Source organism: Muscardinus avellanarius (assembly GCF_963383645.1).
Source record: "Muscardinus avellanarius genome assembly, chromosome: X".
Lineage (NCBI taxonomy): Eukaryota > Metazoa > Chordata > Mammalia > Rodentia > Gliridae > Muscardinus > Muscardinus avellanarius.
In genome coordinates, this window is record NC_137792.1 from 25,165,852 (window position 1) to 25,189,716 (window position 23,865).

Genomic DNA, 23,865 nt, shown 5'->3' on the forward strand with positions numbered 1-23,865 from the left:
TAAGAACCTTCCAAGGCTGGGGGAGGAGAGAATAGTCTTTTGATCTGAGCTAGTATTTAATGGTGGGCTGAAAGACGATCATTTTAACAAAAGTGAAACTTCAACCTTGTCTGACATCAGGAAATCACAAGCTTTATTCCCAAAAGTCACAAAAGGATGCTTTCCTCTAAAGCCATTTATTAGTCAAATTAGAAATTCAACAATGTTGCTTTTATACTGCCTTAAACACCTAAGCTCTGGTCAGAATTCTAAGTCTTCTGAGACAAAAATCAATGATTAAGGACATCTCTCAGGCTTCTAAAGGGAAGGGGCACCACAATTATAAATGCAACTGCAGATAAACACAGGTCACTGTGGTCAGTAAATGGCTTTCCCAATAATAATAAGGAAATGCAAATTTAAGCCCATAATGTATTTTACTAGTTACTTGCAGCTAGTTCTAACTAAATACTATGAAAGAAACAAAAATAGTCTTTAACACCTATGAAGGTTAATACCTATGTAGTATATATTTTTCTCTTTTGAAAAAAGGAAATAAAAACCTCTGGAGTTTCCCTGGAAACAGGAAGGAGACCTGAAGGTGCAAACTGGAAATATTTTTCTTGTTTTTCATCACTGCAAGCAAAACCGTACTCACAGACTAGCACCCATTCTATGGAAAGAAAGACCTTCACCTTTTTTTTTTTCTTTTCCGTGGTACAGGAGTGGAATCTAGGGCCTTATGGGCACTAGGCAAGCACTCTATTACTGAGCTACAACCCACGAAGAGTTGTGAAGCTGGCCATAGTGGTGCACACTTGTAATTTCAAGTACTTGCAGGGCTGAGACAAAAGGGTCTCAGGTTCAAGGCCAGACTCAGTAATTTAGTGAGAACCTGTTTCAAAATAAAAAAGGCTTGGGGTGTAACTCAGAGGTAGAATGCCCCTAGATTCAATCCCCCAGTACCTCAAATAAACTGTTCACTGCTTATGTTGAAATTGTATTTTGGAAAAAAAAAAAAAAAAAGGCACATCAGGTGATTTCATTGTTGTGTGAACTCCATTGAGTGTACTTACACAATGGCAACTTGCCATCATCAGGTGGAGTGACCTTACGGGCCCACTGTCATATTCAGTCCATCACTGACTAAAACATTCATGCCTATACTCTAAAGATAAAGAAATGACCTCTTTTGGTTGAATCTGAGACTGTTTGAAGTGGGAGATAGGAACACAAGGTAGAGACTGATTTGTGAAGGAGCCAGGTGGACAAAAAGATGAAGAATTAATAATAATAATGGTATAATTAGGGAGTGGTGGCCCATGCCTGTTATTCCAGTACCTGGGATACTTAGACAGGAGGATCATAGGTTTGAGGCCACCCTTAGCAACTTGGTGAGACCCTGTTTCAAAATAAAAATAATAAAATAGGCTAGAGGTTTATCTGCAGGATAGAATGCTCCTGGGGTCAATCCCCAGTGGAAAAGGGGTGGGGAGGGAGAAGTGAAATCAGGACTACATGAGAGGCTGGAGAAAAAGAGGTACACCCGAAACTTTCATTGTCTCTTTTGTGTCCTTGACTTCCTCAGAAGACAAATTTGCAAGTCCAGGTCATGATACCATTTAGAAATACAGCACATCAGTGCCGCTGTTGGGTGAGAGGAATGGATGTCTTCTAATTACCAATATTCCCCACATGTTCCTTTACATATTCAAGAAAGCTACGGGTAGTTGGAAGTTTTTCTTTTCTTTGTTGTAACAATTTTGCTTCAGATTCAAGGATGTAAGAAGTACAGAGTGAGAATTATGTTTAGGCTCCTTTTTTTTTTTTTATTAAGTCTAATGTGATGGAAACAAGAAAGCGCAAAGTTCTGTGGGTTTCATTTTATTGGGTCTCCTCTCATCTCCGCACAGGTGAATGGGTAACACACAGAACAGAAACTATGGAATATAAATAGCTCCAGAGGGGAGCAAAGCAATTGTTCTGAAATAAAAGAAGCAAAAGACCACACAGGAGAGAAATACTGTGCAGCGTGTTCAGCTAACACCGGATGTGGTCAAACATGAGAATAATTTATCACAGAAGATTGAATAACCTATTTCCCAAAACAAGTATATCAAACACAATTTTGGTTTCATTGAACAATTTTTAAAAGGCTTCTATTTACGTACACATTGTTCATGCTACGGAGGATCTGAAGACAACAGGGACAATTAAAATGCAACCTGGACATACACTTCCTGCTCAAAATGAGCATCTCTTTCTTTTTTTGGTAACTAGAGATGAACCCAGAGGTACTCTATGCCCCTATCTACACCCCCGACCCTTTTTTGATTTTTAATTTTGAAATGAGGTTTGCTAAATTGCAGAAAAGTAACCTCAAACTTGAGATCCTCCTGTCTCAGCCTCCCAAGTCCTAGAATTATGGGCTTGTGCCCCCACATCTGACCAAAATGAATATCTTCAAGAATACATGCAGACTTTATTTTTCCTATACTGGGGATTGAACCCAGGGGCGCTCTAACACTGAGCTATATTCCTAGCCTTTTTTATTTTTATTTTGACATGGTCTTGCTAAGTTGCCCAGGCTGGCCTTCAACTTACCATCCTATTGCCTCAGCCTCTCAAGTAACTGGGATTATGGGCATGTGTGCCACCAAGCCCAGCTCACATGGAGAGTTTTTGATAAATCTTTAAACACAATAATTGGAAATTTCTCAAAGTTTCAAGAAGCAACCAGCAGACACAGTCTGGTGAATCTACCCTTTTTTTCCTCAAGCTAGGACTTTCCATTTCTTTCTCTCTCTCTCTCTCTCTCTCTCTCTCTCTCACACACACACACACACACACACACACACACACACACACCCTTTAGTATATTTACTAGGGAAATATTTTTAAAGCTATTTCAAAACCTAAGCATTATAAACCCGGGCGTGGTGGCACTTGTAATCCCAGCATTCGGGAGGCTGAGACCAGAAGAGGATTGCGGTTCACGGACAGCCTCAGTTACTTAGTGAGGCCCTCTGCAACTTAGTGAGACCCTTTTTTCAAAATAAAGAATAAAACATAGGGCTGGAGGTGTAACTCAGAGGTAGAATGCCCCTGGGTTCCATCACCAGACCCCCCCCCACAAAAAAAAAACCCTAAGCATTATAACAAGGCCTCTCAAAAACATTCTAATGGAAGAGGCTGGTATGCTGCCATTAAAGAATAGTAGGAAGGTAAGAGGGCTGTGAGGAAAGGTAGAGACAGAACACAAAAACTGGCCCTACAGATTTTTTGTTTGTTTGTTTGTTGTTTTGGTGGTACTAGAGATTGAACTTGGGAGCTTTCTACCTCTGAACTACATCACCAGACCTTTCTATGTTTTGTTTTGAAACCCGGTCTTCGGAAGTTGCTGGGATCTTCTTTTATTGCTGAAGCAGTCTTCAAACCTGAGGTCCTCCTGTTTCAGCCTCCCAAACACTGGGCTGATAAGCCTACACCACCACGCCTGGCTTAGAGTGTGCTTTATTGTACAAAAAGCAGGCGAAGTGAAGGAGGGATTAAGCACTGGATCCCACTAATGGTTTCTGGCACCCTGGTTGCTCCAGTCAACTTCTAGGCTCCAAAGACAACTCAACACTTTTATATGTATGCCACAAAGGAGGGATTGATTTTTAGTCGTTTTTCTCTTTTACAGAATCATAGACTTTAAAATAAAAAAGAACTTTGTACTGGGGATTGAATCAGGAGCATTCTATCCTAAAACTATTCCCTCAGCCCTTTTGTTGTTTTGAAACAGGATCTCCCAGAATTGCTGAAGATTTTACTAATTTTCTGAGGCTAACCTTGAATCTGCAATGTTCTTGTCTCAGCCTTTCAAGTGCTGGGATTACCGGCATGAGCCTCCACACGCAGCCAGAATCATAGACTTTCACAGCTAGAAGGCATCTTTAGAATGGTTTTGCAGTTGAGCAAATGGAGACCAGAGATATGGAGATCTGCTTTGGGTGTTAGGGCGGGACATCAGGTTTTCTGATTTTTCATGGAGGTACATATGGGAAGGCAGAAGGTATTCTCACTGAATTAGAGAATAGAAAACCCCTTTTACATTCCATGCTAATGACGATATTGGGAGAAAAAAGAGAACCGCCAAAAGTTGATTAGTGATAGGGACAAAACAGTCCTGCTGTGTCTACGAAACACAGGTTTACAAGCAGATCCTCTGCCATACGTGGTAATGGTCTTTGCTGACTTCTCTTGCTCAGGCCGCAGAAGGTAATTGTGGGAAGAGGAGACTGTTATTAGTACTGTTAGGTAGCTAGACCGAAATGAGCAGGTCAGGGCAAGACTGGGAGGGACCTGAGGGAAAGTTAAGAAGGCCCTTAAGAATGCAAAGACAGGACTGCCCTGAGGTTAAAGAAGTGCAGGGCGTCGTCTCACTCCAACTCTCTTGCAGAGTTTCACTTAGACAGCCTTGGATGGGAAAATTTCCAACATGTCCCAAACAGCATTGGACACACTAAATGGTGGCATGAAAAGGAACAGTGACCTTCCCAAACGCATATACAGGAGGAGAAGGCTTCCAGACTGAAGAAATCTCTCCACTGGATGACTTGCCCTTAAATTTTCACTCCAGAAGAAGGACTGTTGCAGACCTTTTCCCCAGAACATAAGCCCTTTGTCGTGTCCTTCTCTTAAACTGCACCTCCACCTCCTCAAATAAACCACTTCTGCTCCCCGATTTGTAGTTGCTATTTAAAACATTTCTCTCGGGAAAAGCAAGAATGGAGGGAAAGAGCACCACCCTGTAACAATTAGGAGAGATTATCACCCTCTAACAATATCTCGCCATTCTAAGTGCAGCTTTCACTTAAGGATGAAGGAAAACCACTGCACTGCCAAGAACCCAGAGACTGAAAGATAGGGACAAACGTATCTGACCAGATGGGGCCCCGCAGCCTAGTTCTTGCAAATCCAGCTAGAGAGGACCTCATCTGAACTAATAAGATCTGCAGTGGTCTTATTTCCAATCAATGGCATATTCTGAGGTACTAGGTGGTTAGGACTTTGATCTCTGATTTTGTGGGGAGATCTAATAAATGCAAACAAATACAAGTTTTCTTTCTCTGGAAGAGCACTTCTCAACCTTGCCTCCCATTTTCTCTTGACATTTTTTTAATAGTCATGTCTAGCCAGGGATGATGGCGCAATACTCGTAATCCAGTACTTGCCGGGCTGAGACAGGAGGATCACAGGTTCGAGGCCAGCCTATGCAAATTAGCAAGACCCTCAACAACCTAACGAGACCCTGTTTCGAATTAAAAATAAAATAGGGATGGGGGTGTAGCTCATAGGTAGGCTGTCCTATGATTCAACCCCCAATACTAAATCAATGAATGAGTTAGCTAATTAAAATAGGGCTGAGGTATATCTAAGAGTTAGAATGCCCCCCTAGATTCAATCCCCAGTATCACAAAAATGTCAATAAATAGCCATGTCTGAGTCTCCTTTATCCCCAGATGCAAATGTGAGCTAGGGTATGTATGGGGGCAGAGGACAGGTGACTCTTAGCCTATCTACTTCCCAATCTGAAGACTGCCCAATAACTTGACAAGTAAATCCACACCTCAACTGTGCTCAGAGGGTTAATTCTAGGTTAACCTGAGATGTTTTGCTAAAATATCCCACTGCACGGTAGTGAAAGCAATAAATAGAAGTAGCTTACTGTGCTGATGTGTAACCATGGGTTACAGGTCCTTGCCACTGTTTATTGCTAACAGGAACAATGACCATTTTTGCCTGGTCTCGCTGAGACCTGTGAAGGCCACAGGGTTTTGAGGCCAGCTACATAGGGAGAAAATGCATAGGCGACCAGCAGGATGTAAGAAATCCTAGCAGAGACACCAATTTGTCTTCCCTGGTTTCCAAGGTGTTTTGTGAGAACATCAATAGTTCTTTTTTGAAAAAAGTGGTACTAGGGATTGAACCAAGGAGCATTCAACAACTAAACTGCATCTTAATTTTTTTTTATTTTGAAATAGGGTCTCACTAAGTTATCACATGCTGTTCTTGAACCTGTGATCCTCCTGTCTTAGCCTCTCAAGTACTGGGATTACAGGCATGGGGCCACACCTCCAGCTACATCAGTGGATCTTGGTCCAAGAGACAGAGTGCATCTTGATGAAGCCCTTGCAGAGAGGGGGCAACTGGAGCTTATACCTGGCCTCTCAGCACCCAAACAGGCTGTGGCACATCCCTTTTGTTGGTATATTATGTCCTGTTCCTGAGCCATAGATTTGTAAACATTATCACTTGGGTCTCGTGAGTCCTCTTTAGTAACTGAATTGTCTAGCTGCCACCAGTATTGCAGTTTGCATCAGAAGTAAGAGTATTTAAGAGGCCCCAATGCATTCTTAGGTAAAACTGTGGCTGAGGCATAATTTGGAAAGAAAAAAAGATGAGCCAGTGGTGGCCAGTGGTGGTGGTTCACATGAGCAATTCCCACACATGGGAGGTGGAGACAAGAACAGAGCAGGTTCAAGGCTAGCCTCAGAAACTTAGGGAGACCCTGTTTTGAAATAAAAAGGAAAAGGGGCTGGAGAAATAGCTGGGAGGTAGAAGACCCTGAGTTCAATCCTCAGTACCAAAAAAAATTATTCTGATAAAAGGGATAAAAGTCAATGGTGCTGGTCACCAACCTGTCTTTGGTTTAAAGTAACACAGTAACTGGGTATAATGGGTGTAATGACATATGCTTGGAATCCCAGTACTCAGAAGGCTGAGACAGGAGGATCACAGGTTTGAAGCCAGCCTCAGCAATTTACTGAGACCCTCCACAAATTAGTGAGACTGTTTCCAAATAAAAACTAAACTGGGTTCAATTCTCAGTACCGCGCGCGCGTGCACACACACACACACACACACACACACACACACAGCACCACAGGCTTTGAAATTGGCAACTGATAATACAACCTTCTACTTGCAGAGGGAAATGACAGAGCTCGAGTCTGAGCTGGGGGACTGCAAACTGATAGAAGGGTGGAGAGAAATTTAATTCCTTGATGGTCTTAGTAAAATCTGAAGTCAGCTCCAATCCTCCTTCGGCTGAGCTCCGCTCCCGCTGGCCTGCAGGTGGAGTTCCGAACCAAAGGAGACTGTGCAACTCTCACTTTTGACAAATGGACTCTACCTGGGAGAGCAATTAAATTAAAAGGATAATTCAAGTGGGAAACTTACAGGTGTTTACTATTTTACAATGTTCTTATTCAATGCCAAACCTAGAGTTGCTGGACGGGGCTACAAATAAAATCTGGAAAGGCTAGTAATATACCAAAGTAAGATACTAGGGTTGTTAGATGGAACGTAAGCACAAGGATTCCACGGGGATCAATGAACTGGATTAATGGATTACTCCTTCCCTACACCTAACCTATTTGGGGCTGTCATAAATGTTTTGTGGCCTAGAATGCAGAAGAGCCCAATTTCTCTATACTGATCCAATCTGATCTGTTCCCACTGGAAACAAACTAAAGGGAAGCTTGGGCTTGTCTTATTTTGTTACCAGATAAACAAAGACTAGCCCAGTTGCTGAATTTAGAGATATATTCTGTGTTTGTGGTAGGAAGGTTTTGAATTGAAATGAATGGTAAAGGAGGAAAGGTGAGGTTGTTGTACAGAGTAAGGAAGTCACCGAATAGATTTTTCAAAAGGGAAATCAAGCCGGGTGATGGGAGTGTGTGACGGGGCACACCTGTAATCCCCATACTTGGGACGCTAAGAAATGAGGAGTCCAGGTTTGAGGCCAGCCTCAGCAATTTAGTGAGGCTCTCCTCAATCTAGCAAGACCGTGGTTTCAAAACAAAAAATAAAAGAGGCTGAAAAGTACAGTTCAGAGGTAAAATGCCCTTGGGTTCAACCCCCAGTGCCACAAAAGGGGGTCTAACATAATTTTGGTGCCTAATGATCTTAGTTTTAACTCTGCCTTTTGGGGGTGAAGAATTCTGATAAAAACCTCCTCGTCCTTTAAAGGGGGCAATCAGTGAGCATTCCCACAATGAATAAGGAGACGGGATGACACGCCTCCACGGAGCAACGTGAATGTGCCTATTCTAACCCTTTTAAGCATCTGTGTTGGAAAGTATTTACCCAGAACAATGATTTGTAACAATCTGAATGAAGACCAGAGCCACTAACTGAACTTTAAAAAAAATGTATTAGGTATATGGCAAAAAAAAATCTGCTATATATCTTCATCTGTCCTATTATACCTTAAAACATATAGCTTTCTGTCCATTGCTGTGTGTAAAAAGTTGTGAAGTAGGTAGAATAAAAATACAACATTTGGATCCCTGAAAAAGAATTAAGCTTAATTTGATGGGCCTACTTTCCTGAGACTGAAAAGCCAGAAATTTGATATGGCTGGGCTGTGGCAATTTCTGTGCCATACTCAAATCACAGTCCATTTTACTAGTGACTACTAATCATAGGATCTTAGCCGAGAAGACCACATTTTCATGTCTCCAATTCATTTTCTAGTTACAGTAATCATCTTAGTTCTCAGCAGCACCGTGTCTGGTGGACAAAGCACTGGACTGTTGAAATACAAGAAATTGGTGGGTATTAGAAGCCGGGCTAGGAATCGTTGGCAGGTAGAATTTGCTTTCAATGACAAAGGATAATCTGCTGAAAAAGACCTCCCGGTCCAAGAACGCTTTGAGGCCATCTAATTTTAGGTAGAAGGCTAAGGATGGCAAGCTGCCTAGAAAAACTAGAAAATGCAACCAATGATTACAGGAGAATGAACTCTACAAGACATTCTTTGACAGCTCGGCATCATCGGCACGGGCCAGCCCCTCCACCTAGAATGCAGCTAATGGGCACTGGACACCTTTGAGTTATTTTGTGGTCCTGGGGATTGAACCCCCAGGCATTCTACCTCCAAGCTACACCCCTAGTCCTTTTTATTTTTTATTTGCAAACTGGGTGTCACTAAGTTGCTGAGGCTGTTCTTGAACTTCTCTGATCCTCCTATCTTGGCCTCCCAAGTACTAGAATTACCGGTGTGTATCACCACGCCCAGTACTGTACAATTTTAAACAGGACTACAATATTTCTTCTGGGACACAAGGCTGGTTCTATCCATTCTTACAGAAAACCTCTCTAAGGGGTACCTCTATATGTCAAATGACATAAACTAGCGAAATTAATTTGGCTATGTTCACAAGGTGTGTGTGTGTGTGTGCGTGTGTGTGTGTGTGTGTGTGTGTGTGTGTGTGTGTGTTTTACTGGTATTAAACCCAGGGATGTTCAACCATTGAGCTACATCCCCAGCCCTATCTTATTTATTTCATTTTATTTTGAAATAGGATCTAGCTAAGTTGGTAAGAGTTTCACTGCATTGCTGAGGATATCCTCAAATCTGTGATCCTCCTGTGTCAGCCTCCCAAGTACTGGGACTGACAAGCATGGTCCATCACACCTGGCTATCACAAGATATCCTGAATTCTGAAATAACAGAAACATGGCCTCTAAGCTATGTGAAAACGAACTCATAGTACATGAAAAAAAAAAGGCTATCTTGTGAATATGGGACAAAAAAAACCTCTACTGCCTCTAGGAGTCACTGGTTATGAGGCAGCCTGTGGCTGTGGGTACATATCCTATCTTTAAATCTGTTGTGCAATCGTACACAGCCTGTTCTGACAAGAGACTGCAGGTATGTGAGCCGTACTGCTGTGGGCCCTGTCTAATGCCACCCTTAGCATACTATCAAAGGCCAGATGCATTGACCTAGAAGGGGACACATGTTTTTCACCTGTTGTGTCATGGAAAGTCCAGAAGTTTTGACTTTGTTGAGGCAGCTCCAAGCTCTATCGAATCTCTAGACTGTGTGATTTAGTTGCTGAACAGAGGCAAATTATTCCCCATTTCTTGTTGTTTGCAGAATTATGTGCCACATTTATCAACTGTAGTATATTTAGCCCTATGGTTTGGGCTCTCTCCAACCCCCACACACTAATAAACTAAATATACTTTGCTTTGTTAAGTGCAGTTTTACTTCTGCTTTAGGAACTGGCTGTATTTTTAATTTTAGAAGCCACACACTTAGGGAATGACATGAGAACCACAGAAGGGGAAAGAAAAAGCTTAGATTATCTTCTTTCATAACTTTCACCAGGGTATCAGCCACATGAACCGGCTTCTAAATCCTACTTACCAAGATTTTCTCTTTGTCTCTGTTTTTCTATCGAGTTTAATTTTCATTCACAATGCATCACAAGGCACTACGGAGCCATGCAACATTAAACCGATTACAAACCAGGGACATTATAGGCCAATGGTGATGCTCTTGACTTAAGTAGCAAATTCCCTAAAGTGGATAAAACTGTGTGCTACTTGGTATTCTGCAATACTGAAACTTTGATAGGGAAATGAAAAAAAATAAGATCAGGTGCTTAATAGAGGTGGTGGTGCCTATTTTTGAAAGCATCTGAAATTCTAACTCTTCATTGGCATCAGGAAATCACGGAGATAACATCATTAATTTCCATTAAAGTAAGAGTTAGTAAAAGTGACCTTCGAGGAGAAAAAGCCAGCCAGGGCGAGTTTGATTTGCCTGGACTGCAGACAATAGCCCTTTATCATGGATTCGCAGGCATAGTAATGACAAAAGGGTGCAAGATAAATTTAAGCAAAACAGAAAATTAAGAGGGGTTTCTTAAATCACCTACTGAAAGGTTACCAAGTAATGGGACCACACATGTTTTCAATAATAAAAGGACTTGGGGAACCTCTTCACTTGGTATTTTTACTAAGCATGGTACCATCCTCTCATTCTTGACAACTTGGTGCCTAATTTAGATAAATAAACCCTAATTTTGCTATCCTTGAACTTTTGTCAAATGTGAAAATGTTACACTTCAAAAAGAAATGCTGAGAATTTCAAATCTGTTTAAAAGTGAAATGCAAAGAAATCATTCTGCCTTCAGAGTTTAACTTAGTATAAGGATTTCACTGCAAATGGCCAACATTTTTTATGATATCAAATACCCCAAGTTCTCAGATGTTTGTTAGAAATTTTAACAAATTGAAATGACAAACACAAGTGAGCAGAAATTATTTTTCATCAGGAAAACTAAATAAAACAAAGATGTGAACTGAATAATGTCTAAACTTGGGCTCAAAAGTATTGTTATAGAAAGGAATGATCTATATAAGATGTGAACATTTCCACCTATTCTGTTTCTGAGCTTTTTCATAGTATAACCTGGAATAGCTGGTTATCTCTTTTGAACTTGTGGGATCTTAGAGGAATATGCTATAATACTTTATAATAACTAGTTCATTAATTCTTTTATCAAAAGAAAGCAGTACCTCTGGGATGGGGCAGGGACAGAAGAAGAAAAAATACACTTTCTCCATCCCGCCCCCTGACTCCACTCTACCCCGATTGGCTTTGTGGCTGCTAAGGTACATTAACAGGTCCCAAAGGAAATCCTAGGCCTGAGGGGCATTCGACCTCCAAGCTACACCTCCTGTAATAATAACAATAATAATAATAATAATAATAATAATAATTATAATTATAATATTAATAATTATATTATTATTATTATTATTATTAATTAGTGGTGGTGGTGGAACCCAGAGGCTTTCTACCTCCGGGCTATATTCCCTGACCTATTTAATATTTTATTTGGAAACAGGGTCTCACTAAGTTGCTGACAGCCTCACTAAGTAGCTGAAGCTGGCTTCAAACCTGTGCGATCCTCCTGTCTCAGCCTCCCAAGCGCGGGGATTACAAGCGTGCGCCACCATGCCCAGCCCCCCTGACCTATTTTTTTATTCTTTGTTTCGAAACAGGGTCTCACTGAGTTGCAGAGGGCCTCACTAAGTAGCTGAGGCTATCTGCAAACCACGATCCTTCTGTCTCAGCCTCCCGAATGCTGGGATACATAGAAGCATGCGCCACCACACCCAGCTCTAAGGAGTCTTTTAAAAGCCATTTCAAACTGGGCGTAGTGGCCCATGCTTGTAATCCCCACGCTTGGGAGGCGGAGACAGGATGATCGCACAGGTTTGAAGCCAGCCACGCTGTCTTAAGAGACCCTGTTTCCAAATAAAAAAATGTAAAAAAGTAGGTCTGGGAGTGTAGCCCGGAGAAGGGCTTCCAGGAACCCCAGTACCACCAAAAAAAAACAAAAAAGAAAAGAAAAGCCACTTCAAGCAGGATGTGATGGTGCACACCTGTAATCCCAATACTCGGAAGGCCAAGACAGGGGGATTACAGGTTCAAAGCCAGCCTCAACAACTCAATGAGCCTCAGAAACCTAGTAAGACTTTGTTTCCAAATAAATAAGTAAATAAGTAAATAAGCAAGAAAGACTGGGTTTCCCTGGGTTGAATACCCAGTACCACAAACATACATACATACACACACACACACACACACACACACACACACACACACTTCAAATCGGCAGCTATATAGCTGGACATAATAACTTCACGCTATAAGTGCTAAGGTAATAGAAGCCTGGGATGACTCTCATCCATGCATTTCTTCCATTAGAATACACTGAACCCCACTCAATGTCACCTTTAATGCTAAGCACTGGGGATACCAAGATGAAAAGGAAAGGCCCACACTCTCCTTCTAAATTCCACTTCTAAGACGTTTCCATATTCCGCGTGTTAAGAACCACCATATGCCAAAAACTCCTTGACTATCTTGTTAGCCTCTGGAGACCCCCATCTGAAACACCTTTATTCCCTAAACACTCAGAGGCCAATGTTCATGGCCCCTCTCTCTTCCCTAGTTCTGGTCAATTCTGATTTCACAACACCAGTATGGGCAACTCAAGGGTGACACGTGCATCCCTCCAGCCTCTCAGCAACTTAACTTCCTATTTTGTCTCCATGGAAACGCATGCCCGCTCTACTTCTGCCACTTAAATGGTCATGTCCTGGACCTAATCACTGGGAACTGTGCCACCTTTGAAACAGTGCTCAGTGATGCTTCTCTCTGATAACATCTTGGCCTTTAATTCCTTCACGACCTCTACCTCCCTGGAATTGATGCCTCTGTGTCCTGAATGGCAGCATCTATTGCGATTCAAAGCTTCTGTTACCCAACATGGATTTGACAGCCAGCATTTGAACCACTCTCTAGCCCAGATCCTCGTTTCTCTTGTCCAGCTGCCCTCTGCCTAGCCTGGGACAGAAGCACCCAGCTCTGACTGTTGTTATGTGCCTGAAGACACACTGCGCCCCTCAGACTGGCGCTGCTGAAGAACACTCAACCAATTCCACGGGCCATAATATTGGTGTTCAACTTGACCTCTTTCTTGTTCTCCACCAAGACAGACCCAACCTCGATTTTATAACCTTCCACCCCTAACTGCATCACAGGGACTCTCCAAGTCCATACATAGAGCAGAAGCCTTGACATGAGCATCCCTTACCTTCACGATACTGTTTCTTAGTTACCTGAACCCCCCCCCCCCCACTATAGTGGTATCTCTTTTTTCTCTCAGGCATTGGACCGCCTGTTCATATCCTTTAAAAACTCACTTTATTTTTATTGGTACTAGGAATTGAACCCAGGGGCATTCTACCTCTGAGCTACACCCCCAACTTTACTTATTATTTTTATTTTGAAATCAGATCTCACTAAGTTGCTGAGGCTGGCCTCAAAGTTGTGATCCTCTTCTTTCATCCTCCCAGGTACTGGGATTAGAAGCAAGCACCACACGCTGAGAAGACACTTTTATCATCTCCTCGAGCCAATAATTCTGATCTCATCCCGAGTTCTTCTCATATTCATATAAATACTCTCAAGTGTCTAATGACCTCCTCAGTCCTTCAGCTAGCTAGCTTCTTCTTCCTTGCCAATTTTGTCCTCTCTTCTACTCTTCTCTTCTTACTCTACAGCTCCCTGAGCCATCTCATCTTCTGCACAATCGAGGCCTCTACATGTTGACGATTCCTAAATATTGTCTGTTTCTCCAGAGTACCAGAGCTTCATATCCTACTCCACCAGGCAAGTCCACCATATACTTGGTACCTGGAGCCAAGAAACCGTCTTCCTTGACTCCCTGTCACCCACCACATCAAATGAAGCATGAAGGTCTACCTGATCCACCTCTTGAATATTTCTAAATTCTCCTCCCTCCTCTCCATCTGGCTTTGCTGATATAGGCCACCATATTGCTGGTTCTGATTTCTGCAACAGGTCCCTCTCCTGTCAGTTGCACCGTCCTTCCATCCTTACTTTGTTTCACAGCCAGAATGATTTTTCTAAATGAAAATCCAATCATGTCATCCCTTTGCCAAAATCTCTCGAATGGCTCCCCACTGACCTCTAAATTCTTTAACTTGGGTTTAACAAGCCTTTTGCAATGTGCCTCCTGTTCCTCTCTCCAGCCTAATATTTCACAATCACTCTCCCTGGAATTCTGTGCTTTCGCCATGCTGAATCCTTTTCAGTTTCCAAGCACATCACACTTTCTTTGGGCTTTAGGTCTCAGATTGTTAGTCTTCCTTCTGATTAGAATACCTTCCTTTTGATTAGAATAAAAGTGAGCTCTATTTACCCTTCTACACTCACCTAGCTCAGACATCACCTCTTTAAGCAAACCTCGCCTCAAAGAGCTAGCTGTTCACACAATTCCCCATTCCTCCATGATCACCCAACTAAATACAGGACATTGAAATTGTCTCTTTGCTTTTCCTTGGTGCCCATCAAGCCTGAAAATAAAAATGATATCACTTTGTGTTTTTAGAAAGCATGGACATTCTTGATGACTTTATATGTACATTGTCTATGTTTCCAGGTTTTATAGACACCTTGAGTATCTCCCAATAAAATAAAAGTTATTCCTGGGCATGTTCTGTGCCTGTTTCATGGGCATATCAATGCATATAGACACTCAGGCAATATGACATCATAATTCACTTTGTTGATCACAGAGACACATACATAAACTATCTATCTGGTGGAAAGACAGACAGACCTGTATAACATTCAGGATTCTCCACAGACATATGATAAAAAGAATAGAAAAGCAATCCAGTCATCTTTTCTCTATCATGGCTCTCATCAGTACATAAGCATTCATTCCAATAAACCACACACATCTGTGAACTTGATTTAGATAAGATAGTCATAATCTAATACTAAATACCCTCGAAAAGAAGGAGAAATCAAGAAAGGGGGAGATCATGGGAGTTTCAGAAGGATAATTATAGATACACAACACCATTCATTAGAAAACAAAAAATTCTTATCAATTTAACATCAGTGCCTGAGAAATATTCTCAGGAATAATTTGAAGTATAGTAAAACAGTCTAGGTAAACACTAGCCACAGATCCTTGAAAGAATAAACTGTTGTATTGGGAAACGTGACAGCTATTTCACACCTGTCCAAGTGAAAATATTCCCAATTCACTTTTTTTTTTAAGCAAAGAAAAACTATCAGAATCATCAAGTACCAGTTAATACTTACAGCAAAGAGCCTTCTGCAGTCTTCGGAGTTTCATGGCAGTCCTATAAGCTGAGAATCTGACGTTATTCAGGTCGGCTGAAGGGAAAAAAAGGAAGGGGACAAAGATTATTTGCTACTTCATCAGAAAATATAATCAAAACCCTCAGATGAGATGTGAATAACTACAACCACCACAAAAGAAAGTATGCTATTAAAAAAAAAAAAGTTTGCATCTAATCTTCAAGCTTTGAGAGGTAAAATGCTGACTTGAAGAAAACAATATCTGTTTGCTGCCGGGCACCATGGCAGATGCCCGTAACCCTAGTATTTGGAAAGATGAGACAGGAGGACCACAGGTTCAAGTCCAGCTGCGTGGGCACGTTAACAAGACAAGGTTTCAAGATTAAAAAAAAAATACAGAGAGCATCTGGGCATGGTGGTACACACCTGTAATTCCAATACTTGGGAGACTGAGATAGGAAAATCTCAGGTTCCAAGCCAGCCATGGCAATTTAGTGAGACCGTCAGTAATTTAGCAAGACTCTGTTTCAAAATTTAAAAAAAGGACTGGAGGTCTAGCTAGGAGGTAAATGTCCCTGGTACCAAAAACACAAAAAACAAAAACAAACAAAACAAACCAAAAAAGCAACCGAACTCCTTTGCCTTTTTCTAAGTTCTGTGAAGCTAATTTCTGTGAAGGACTACCGTGGCAGGGCCTGCCCAGCATTCATAAAGTCCTTGTTCCCAAGAGGGAAAAAAAGACAGGCATTAGGCTTTTTTTTTTTATTTGTTTGTTTGTTTTGTGGTTTTTTTGTAGACCATAATCTGGATCCATTTTAGTGAATCTTTGCTGCACAAGAATAACAAAACCAAGGATACATTACTGTAAGAACTATCAGAACTTTGGTAAACAATCAAGTGAGCAATATTCACAATTCTTTTGGTTCTGAATTATACATATTTGATGAGGAAAATGTAGAAATTAAAGGAAAATATAATTTCCGTGTAAGTGTGTGTGTGCGCGAGTGTATGTGTGTGTTACTGGGTATTAAGCCCAAGGGCACTCTACCGCTGAGCTACACTCCCAGTTCTTTTTATTTTTTATTTTGAAGCAGGCTCTTGCTGCATTAACCAGGCTGGCCTCAAAATTGTGATCTTCCTCTCTAAACCTTCCAAGTACAAGGATTATAGACATACACTACCACGCCTGGTGGAAAATGTAAAACTGAGTAAATAAATCATCCATCATCCTGTACCTGTAAGATATGTACTGTTAACATTTGAGCAACGTTTTACCTAAAGTGTATGTATTTAAAAAATCAGTTGAAACTAAAATAAACCTAACTCTTTATTTCTAAAATCAATAACAAATTTTATATGTTTACCATGTACAACATCATGTTTTAAGATGTATATATTCATAGCAAGATATAATTTTCTGTGCTGAGAACATTTAACATGCATTCTCTTAGCATTTTTTCAAGAATATAATAGCCAGGGGTGGTAGCTCACACCTGTAATTACAGTACTTGGAAGGCTGAGACAGGAGAATAGCAGGTTCAAAACCAGCCTCGGCAACTTAGCAAAACCCTGTTTCAAAAAAAAAAAAAAAATACAATCAGGCTGGGGTTTAGTGTGGTGGCAGAATGCCCAAACCCTCATACAAAAAAAAATGTAATATATTGTCATTAGCTATAGTCACCATACTATAAAATAGATTTCTTGAACTTATACCTATTATTTGTGGTTTGTTTTTTTTGCTTTGTTTTGTTTTGTTTTATTGGTGATACTGAGGATAGAACCCTTCTACCTCCGGGATATGAGCTACACACCCAGACCAACTTTTATATTTTTTATTTGGAAACAGGGTCTCTTAAGCCAGCGCGGCTGGCTTCAAACCTGCACGATCCTCCTGTCTCTATCTCCTAAGCGCGGGGATGACAAGTGTGCACCACCACGCCCGGCTTATCTGTAGTTTTATGTTCTTTGACCAACATCCAGCTTCTAGTTTTATTATTCTAAGGTGCAATCATTCAAATATCCAGCACAGAATAACAACTGAAGAATCTAATTAACTTTCTGTGCGTGTGTGTGTGTATGGTTCTGGGGACCAAACCTAGGGCTTCACACATTTTAGGCCCCACTAAGCTACATTCCCAGCCCAATATTCTATGTTTTCTTCACTCATCTGTCTACCAAGCCAGGATTCAAGTCACCTAGCAACAATCCTTGATATTAACCAGGCTACAGTTCTTTTCTAGTATTTCTATATATGTATGTTTCTGGAAGCCAGCTCCAAAAGCTCCTTGAAGATAAGAACCCTGCTGCATGCTTCTGTCAAATTTCCAAGCAACTTAATATACAACTGCCTTCGAAAAAGCAGGACTAATACAGCTAGGGGATCAACAGACAGACAATGCACCAATGAACAAGAGAATGAACGAAAATACAATGGCAAACATGACTAAATGCCATAATCAAATGGCACCCATAAAACCAGTTCTAATGGGGTGTTCAGAAAGGGCACTAATTTAATCCATATCTAAGTCACTTAGGTCAACATTATTAGCTTTGTGGCCTTTGCAGAAACCAAACATAAAAGCCTAAACTTAAATGAGGGGGAAGGAAACAATGTCTGTAATTTATTTTAAACTATTCAGCATAAAATCTTTGAAAAGGCCGGCAACACCAAAGAATGGCAAAGCTATGAAGCAACTGGAATTCTCATACACTGCTGATGGGAATGGAAACCAGTGCAACTTTGGAAATCAACTTAGCAGCTTCTTATGCCATTAAACATACATCTGTCCTATGACCCAGATATTCTATTCCTAAATATTTACTCTAAAGAAATAAATCATGTGTCCACAAAAAGATGTACACATGGATATTGACAGCACCTTCTTTTTTTTTTTTTTTTGGTGTGTGTGTGTGTGTGTGTGTGTGTGTGTGTGTGTGTGTGTATGTGTGGTACTAGGGATGGAACCCAGGGGCTTTCTACCTCCAGGTTATACTCCCGGTCCTTTTTTATACTTTATTTGGAAACAGGGTGTCACTAAGTTGCTGAGGGCCTCACTAAGTAGCTGAGGCTGGCTTCAAAATTGTGCTATCCTCCTGTCTCAGCCTCCCAAGCGCTGGGGTTACAAGCATGCCCCACCACGCCCAGCTCTCCACAATAGCTTTATTCACAATATCCCCAAACTGGAAGCAAACCAACAGGATAATAGACAAAGTATGGTACAGTTATACAGTGGATGCTACCCTGCAATAAATGGAAGTAACTACTATTGATGAAATAATAGAAATTGACCTGCAAAACACATATAAATGTGTCTGCAAAGGTCATTTAAATGAAGCTAAGTACTCCAGTTATATGAGATCACAGAATAGGCAAAACTCACCTACAGGACAGATGGTGGCCTGAGGTGGGGTAGGGGTAGGGACTAAAGGATGTTGAAGATATTTTCTAGGTGATTAAAGTGCACATTTTAATTGGGATGGTAGTTACATTGAGTGTGTATGTTTGTCACAACTCCAAATGCACTCTGAAAATGGAAGCATTTTATGGTGTTTAAATTATGCCTTAAGAAAGTTAATTTAAGAGTTTAAAAAACCGCTCACGTGGACAGTATACTATGATGTATGAGTGTGTTCGCTTAGGCTATACTGTAGAGACGGTCAGTCGTCTTAATCAGGAATGCACACTCCAGGGGTGGCTGGCTAGCAATTAATCAAAAAGTCTCACTCCAGAGGCGGCCACTGTAAGTGCTTCAGCTATATTTAGCTCTTAATACACCGGGGGTTTCATTAATTATCCTAATTAATGTTAGATGGCTTTTTGTGTTGATGATGTTAGTGGTTTACCAAATATGAGGATTGTCGAATAAAATTTAGAAACACTCCCCACTTCTCCATTGCTACCATGCCCGGCTAAGAGGGTTTTTCAAAGAATGTTGCAGGCCCTCCATCCTTAGCAATGGTGCCCTAGGCCAAAGTCCAAACTGTCTATCAAGCTGCGGCTCATTGGTTTCTTGGGTGCCTGAATTCAATTAGATGATTGACAGACTCCTGCTAAGAGATCAATGTTTCTCAAACTCGAGTGTACATATGAATTACCTGGAGGGCTAGTTTAAAAACTCAGGTTTCCCAGGTCCTACCCCCCAAATGTTCTGATTCAGTAGGTCTGAGGAAGTCCTAAGACTCTGCATTTAAATAAAATTCCAGGCGATGCACATACTACTGGTCCAGATAGCACACTTCGAGCGCCACTGTGATCAAGGTCTGTGGGTGGCCTGTGCAGCCTGTGGGCCTCTCAGGTGAATACTCAAACAGGCAGCTCTGTGATTTCACTGGGCCTTTGCTACAGGTTGTAAGATTTCTTGTCCACAGGCTAGTAAACGCTCGTATATGACAGAACTTATTCTGAGCCTTGCTTTCTTTATAACCTAGCAGCCAAAATATGGGTAAAAAGGCAACTCTCAGCTACCTTTAATCATAGGCGGCCACCTCCATCTACCAAAGAGACCCTATGCGAGTCCTTGAGAGCAAAATGGGATTCAAGAACCAACACCACAAGCAACTTTTAGGGGCTTATAAGAAAGAAATGCAGAATCTCAAGTCCGTTCCAGATCTACGCATTAAAGCCAACATAGTGATATGGACATTTAAGTACAATGGAGTCTTTGATTATACATTTGGATAGATGTTCTTGTTCTATGTTATTAAACTTCAAGTATAAACTCCACATAAAACTTGTAGGATTTTTTCTGTTTCTACATTCCATTTTGTGGGCTTTCAGGAGATTATTCATTGACTATTAGAGCCAAGTGGGCCACAAACTCACCTCTAGGTTATGTTTATGGGTCTCCCATTTTGATAAACAACAGGAAAAGTTACTGAGTAAGTTAAAAGCACCTAAGAGTATCTTGAAAGGTTACATGTCCAGATTCCCTCTCAAAGCAAATTAACTTTTCTCTGGTCCTCTTCTCTGGTGAGCGAAACTTGATTTATCTGAGTCCCTCTGATTTTCCTTCATCCTCTCTCCACCAAGAGTCTTGGTTGTTTTTTGTTCTCTTTTACCATCATTAATACTTCTTAGGATGGTCTCAAGCCGCAGCTTGATAGACAGTTTGGACTTTGGCCTAGGGCACCATTGCTAAGGATGGAGGGCCTGCAACATTCTTTGAAAAACCCTCTTAGCCGGGCATGGTAGCAATGGAGAAGTGGGGAGTGTTTCTAAATTTTATTCGACAATCCTCATATTTGGTAAACCACTAACACCATTGTGTTGTATTGTGGCACTGATCCACAAAATAACTTCTGTTGTCCCCTCCAGATTGGTATAAAACCATTCACCAGTAAAATCAAATTTTTCCTGGGCTTGCTAGTATGGAATTCCTTCATACATACTGATAAGTACCTTTGATTCTTTATAAAATAAGCAATGTAGCCAGGAATGGTGGCACATGCCTGTAATCCCAGTACTTGGGAGGCCAGAACAGGAGAATCATGGGTTCAAAGCCAGGTTCAGCAACTTAGCAAAGCACTCAGTAACTTAGCAAAACCCCATTTCCAAACTAAAAATAGGGCTGGGGGTGTAGCTTAGAGGTAGAATGCTCCTGGGTTCAATCTACAGCACCAAAAATAAAATAAAATAAAATAAAAATAAAACAAGCAATGGAGAAACACAGAAATGTACTTTGGGCCAATGACTTTTTGCTTAACAACAGCCTGTAGCTGTTTCCAAGGGCTGAGTCTCCAAACCCAAATTTTCTTTTATTCCTTTAATTAGACCAAAGTGTTGAGTACAAGCTATGTGCCAACCAGACATCTTGGTAGAAGTTAGAGGCACAAGGGTTATCTTCTTTTTCTCTTTCTTCCTAATCCTTCCTTCTTTTTTACTACCTCAACTCATTCATTTAATTTCCTACCTTCCTTCTTGCATAAAACCAAGATCCTTCTCCTTGTGACCCCAAATTCAACTCTCCTTTCCAGTTTTCCTGGTTCTATTCAGAATTCAGAACAAATGGTTTAAATGAGGTCAGACACTCCATCCAAATCTCACAGTTCATATCAAGATTTGGCAAACTTCAGGAGGGAGGGGCAGGGATTATCTGACTCTTTTTAGGGTGTAGATCACTGTGGAATAAGATCAAGAGAAGCATCTGGAACATTCCTGCCCCAGCAATATGCTTGGCTTCCCTAAAACAGTTCACTTTCCTCTCTTCCAAATCCTTCTACGACATTCTGCCTCTAGTTAATCCTGTTGACACCCTTACATAGTACCCCTAACCCACTGTGATAAACAAGTGTTGTGCCACCCGTTTTCTGGCATTGTAATCTAACCTTTTTCAAACAGTGATTCAACAATAACAGCAGAAATTAGTGGGAAATCCCAGTATTTAGGAGACTGAGACAGGAGGATTGCAGGTTTGAGGACAGCCTCAGCAACTTGGCGAGACTCTGTTTCAAAATAAAAAGGGACTGAGGGTGTACCTTGGGGGTACAATGCTTCCTGGATTCAATCCCCAGCATCAAAAAAGAAAAAGCGGCAGAAAAAACAGCTCATTTCCTAGAACACAACGCTACAGAAGCAATACAAATTGATATTCAGCTGTCATCGGTGAATTGCAGTGGAGTTCTGGTGTCCTAAAAGTCCTGCTCAATAGACTTAGCGCCCGTGTTGTTTGAGTCTGCGTGTGTTGCTAGGAATCCGCAGTACCACTCCCTCTGGCTCACAGCTGGAAGTGATAAGTCTTCGCCTTGTGAACGTGTGTAGGATGCACACAGAACCCTCAAGATGGGACGCAGCTGCGAACATTGTGAAGCCGTATCCTGGGCACGAAAATATACGTGCAGTTTAGTAATGCCAAAGCCCTCACTCCCAAGGCCCATGGGAGGCTGGCCTCCACTTTCCCTGGGAGCTGCCTTTCCAGAACTTTGGTCCAACTTGTAATGAGCTCACTAGCTCTCACAGCCGGAACTCAAGAGGAGACCATCCAAGAATCAAGTTATACCGGTTTCCATGGCAGCTGGAGGAAAGCGCACTTCACAAGGATAAAAATGCTGAATTGTGCATTCCTCTCCCCAACTCGCTTTATTTTATTCAGAGCTGCTTCTAGCCTGGAAATACTTCACGAACAAGGGCACATATCAAACCATCTACCGACCTTCTCAAGTTGAATCGGGGACTCCGGAAGAAATGGCCCATTCACTTTTTATTTTGCAATACAGAAAAACTAATGGGCTTCCTTGCCCCTGTTTAGCCTATGAACCTCTCCTGCCTTTGGTAAACATTTCTATTTTCTAATTTTTACTTTTATTTTGTGGGAGGGAGTGGTGGAAAGTGTCAAAGTCACCAGAAAAGAACAACTGATCAAGTTCCAGTCACAAATCTGCCCATGTTGAAATGCTCTAGCAAAAATTTAAAAAAATTTAAAAATATGAACAATAGCTGGTAGAGCATGCCTGTAATCCCAGTACTTGGGAGGCGGAGACAAAAGGACCGCCCGCCCGTCTGAGGACAGCCTCAGCAACTTAGCGAGACTCAGCAACCTAGTGAGACCTTGTTTCCAAATAAAAATTTAAATGGGGCAGGAGGAATAGCTTGCAGGTAGAATGCCTCTGGGTTCTATCCGCAGTACCCAAAACAAACAAGAAAACATGGTAATATGTTAAAATCATGGGAAATTTTATAAAAATTATAGAAATAAAACTTCAAGCCCCCTTTCATTTTAACTTTATAGCTGCTTTCTGACTCTTAATAATACTGCCCAAATCTTGCTACCTCTGACTGAACTGAGGCCCAGAATGAAAAACAAGGAGGATCCAGTTTCCCATTTGCCTGTGGAGACTTTCTGGAAAGGTCCAGAATTCCAGTATACTTTATCTATCAGGTAGATACAATGATAATAAACTCGTAACTGTAATAAGTGGAAAGAATTGTATGGCTAAAGATCATGCCAAAAGATAAATCAGTATGCTCGCCTTTATATTTTCCTACCAACTTTATTTCCCCACAGAAATTTAACCCAAATCTCAATACATAAAAAATAAAATGGAAAGGAAGTATATTTCTTGGCACAGTTGCAAATTCACTGTTTCGTAGTCAATATGTATTAAGCTACTATTGTATTCCTGTTGAAATAATTTTCCAAAGACAAAACAAGCCAGTCTTCCTCTAGACGCCTCTTAGTAAAACGGTGGACTGCCTGGGCATGGTGGCACACACCTGTAAACCCGGAGGCTGAGACAGAAGGACCACAGGTCTGAGGACAGCCTCAGCAACTTAATGAAACCCTTTTTATCTGCTGTGGTACTGGGGATTGAATACAGGAGCATTATACCTCTGAACTATACCACCAGCCCTTCTTTATTTTTTATTTTGAAACAGAATCTCACTAAGTTGC

At 41.2% G+C, this 23,865-nt stretch overlaps 1 protein-coding gene across 6 annotated transcripts in view; it reads right to left on the reverse strand.

Annotated features, from left to right (window-relative positions):
- The window catches only part of DMD (dystrophin), a gene marked incomplete at both ends in the record, with an annotated part of 2,101,015 nt that overhangs the window by 100,504 nt on the left and 1,976,646 nt on the right, over window positions 1-23,865 (reverse strand). For all 6 annotated transcript variants that reach the window (XM_080719244.1, XM_080719243.1, XM_080719246.1 and 3 more), the window contains one exon: window positions 15,479-15,553. In XM_080719244.1, coding sequence (XP_080575370.1) covers window positions 15,479-15,553 — 75 coding nt within the window. The remainder of the gene's footprint in view (window positions 1-15,478; window positions 15,554-23,865) is intronic.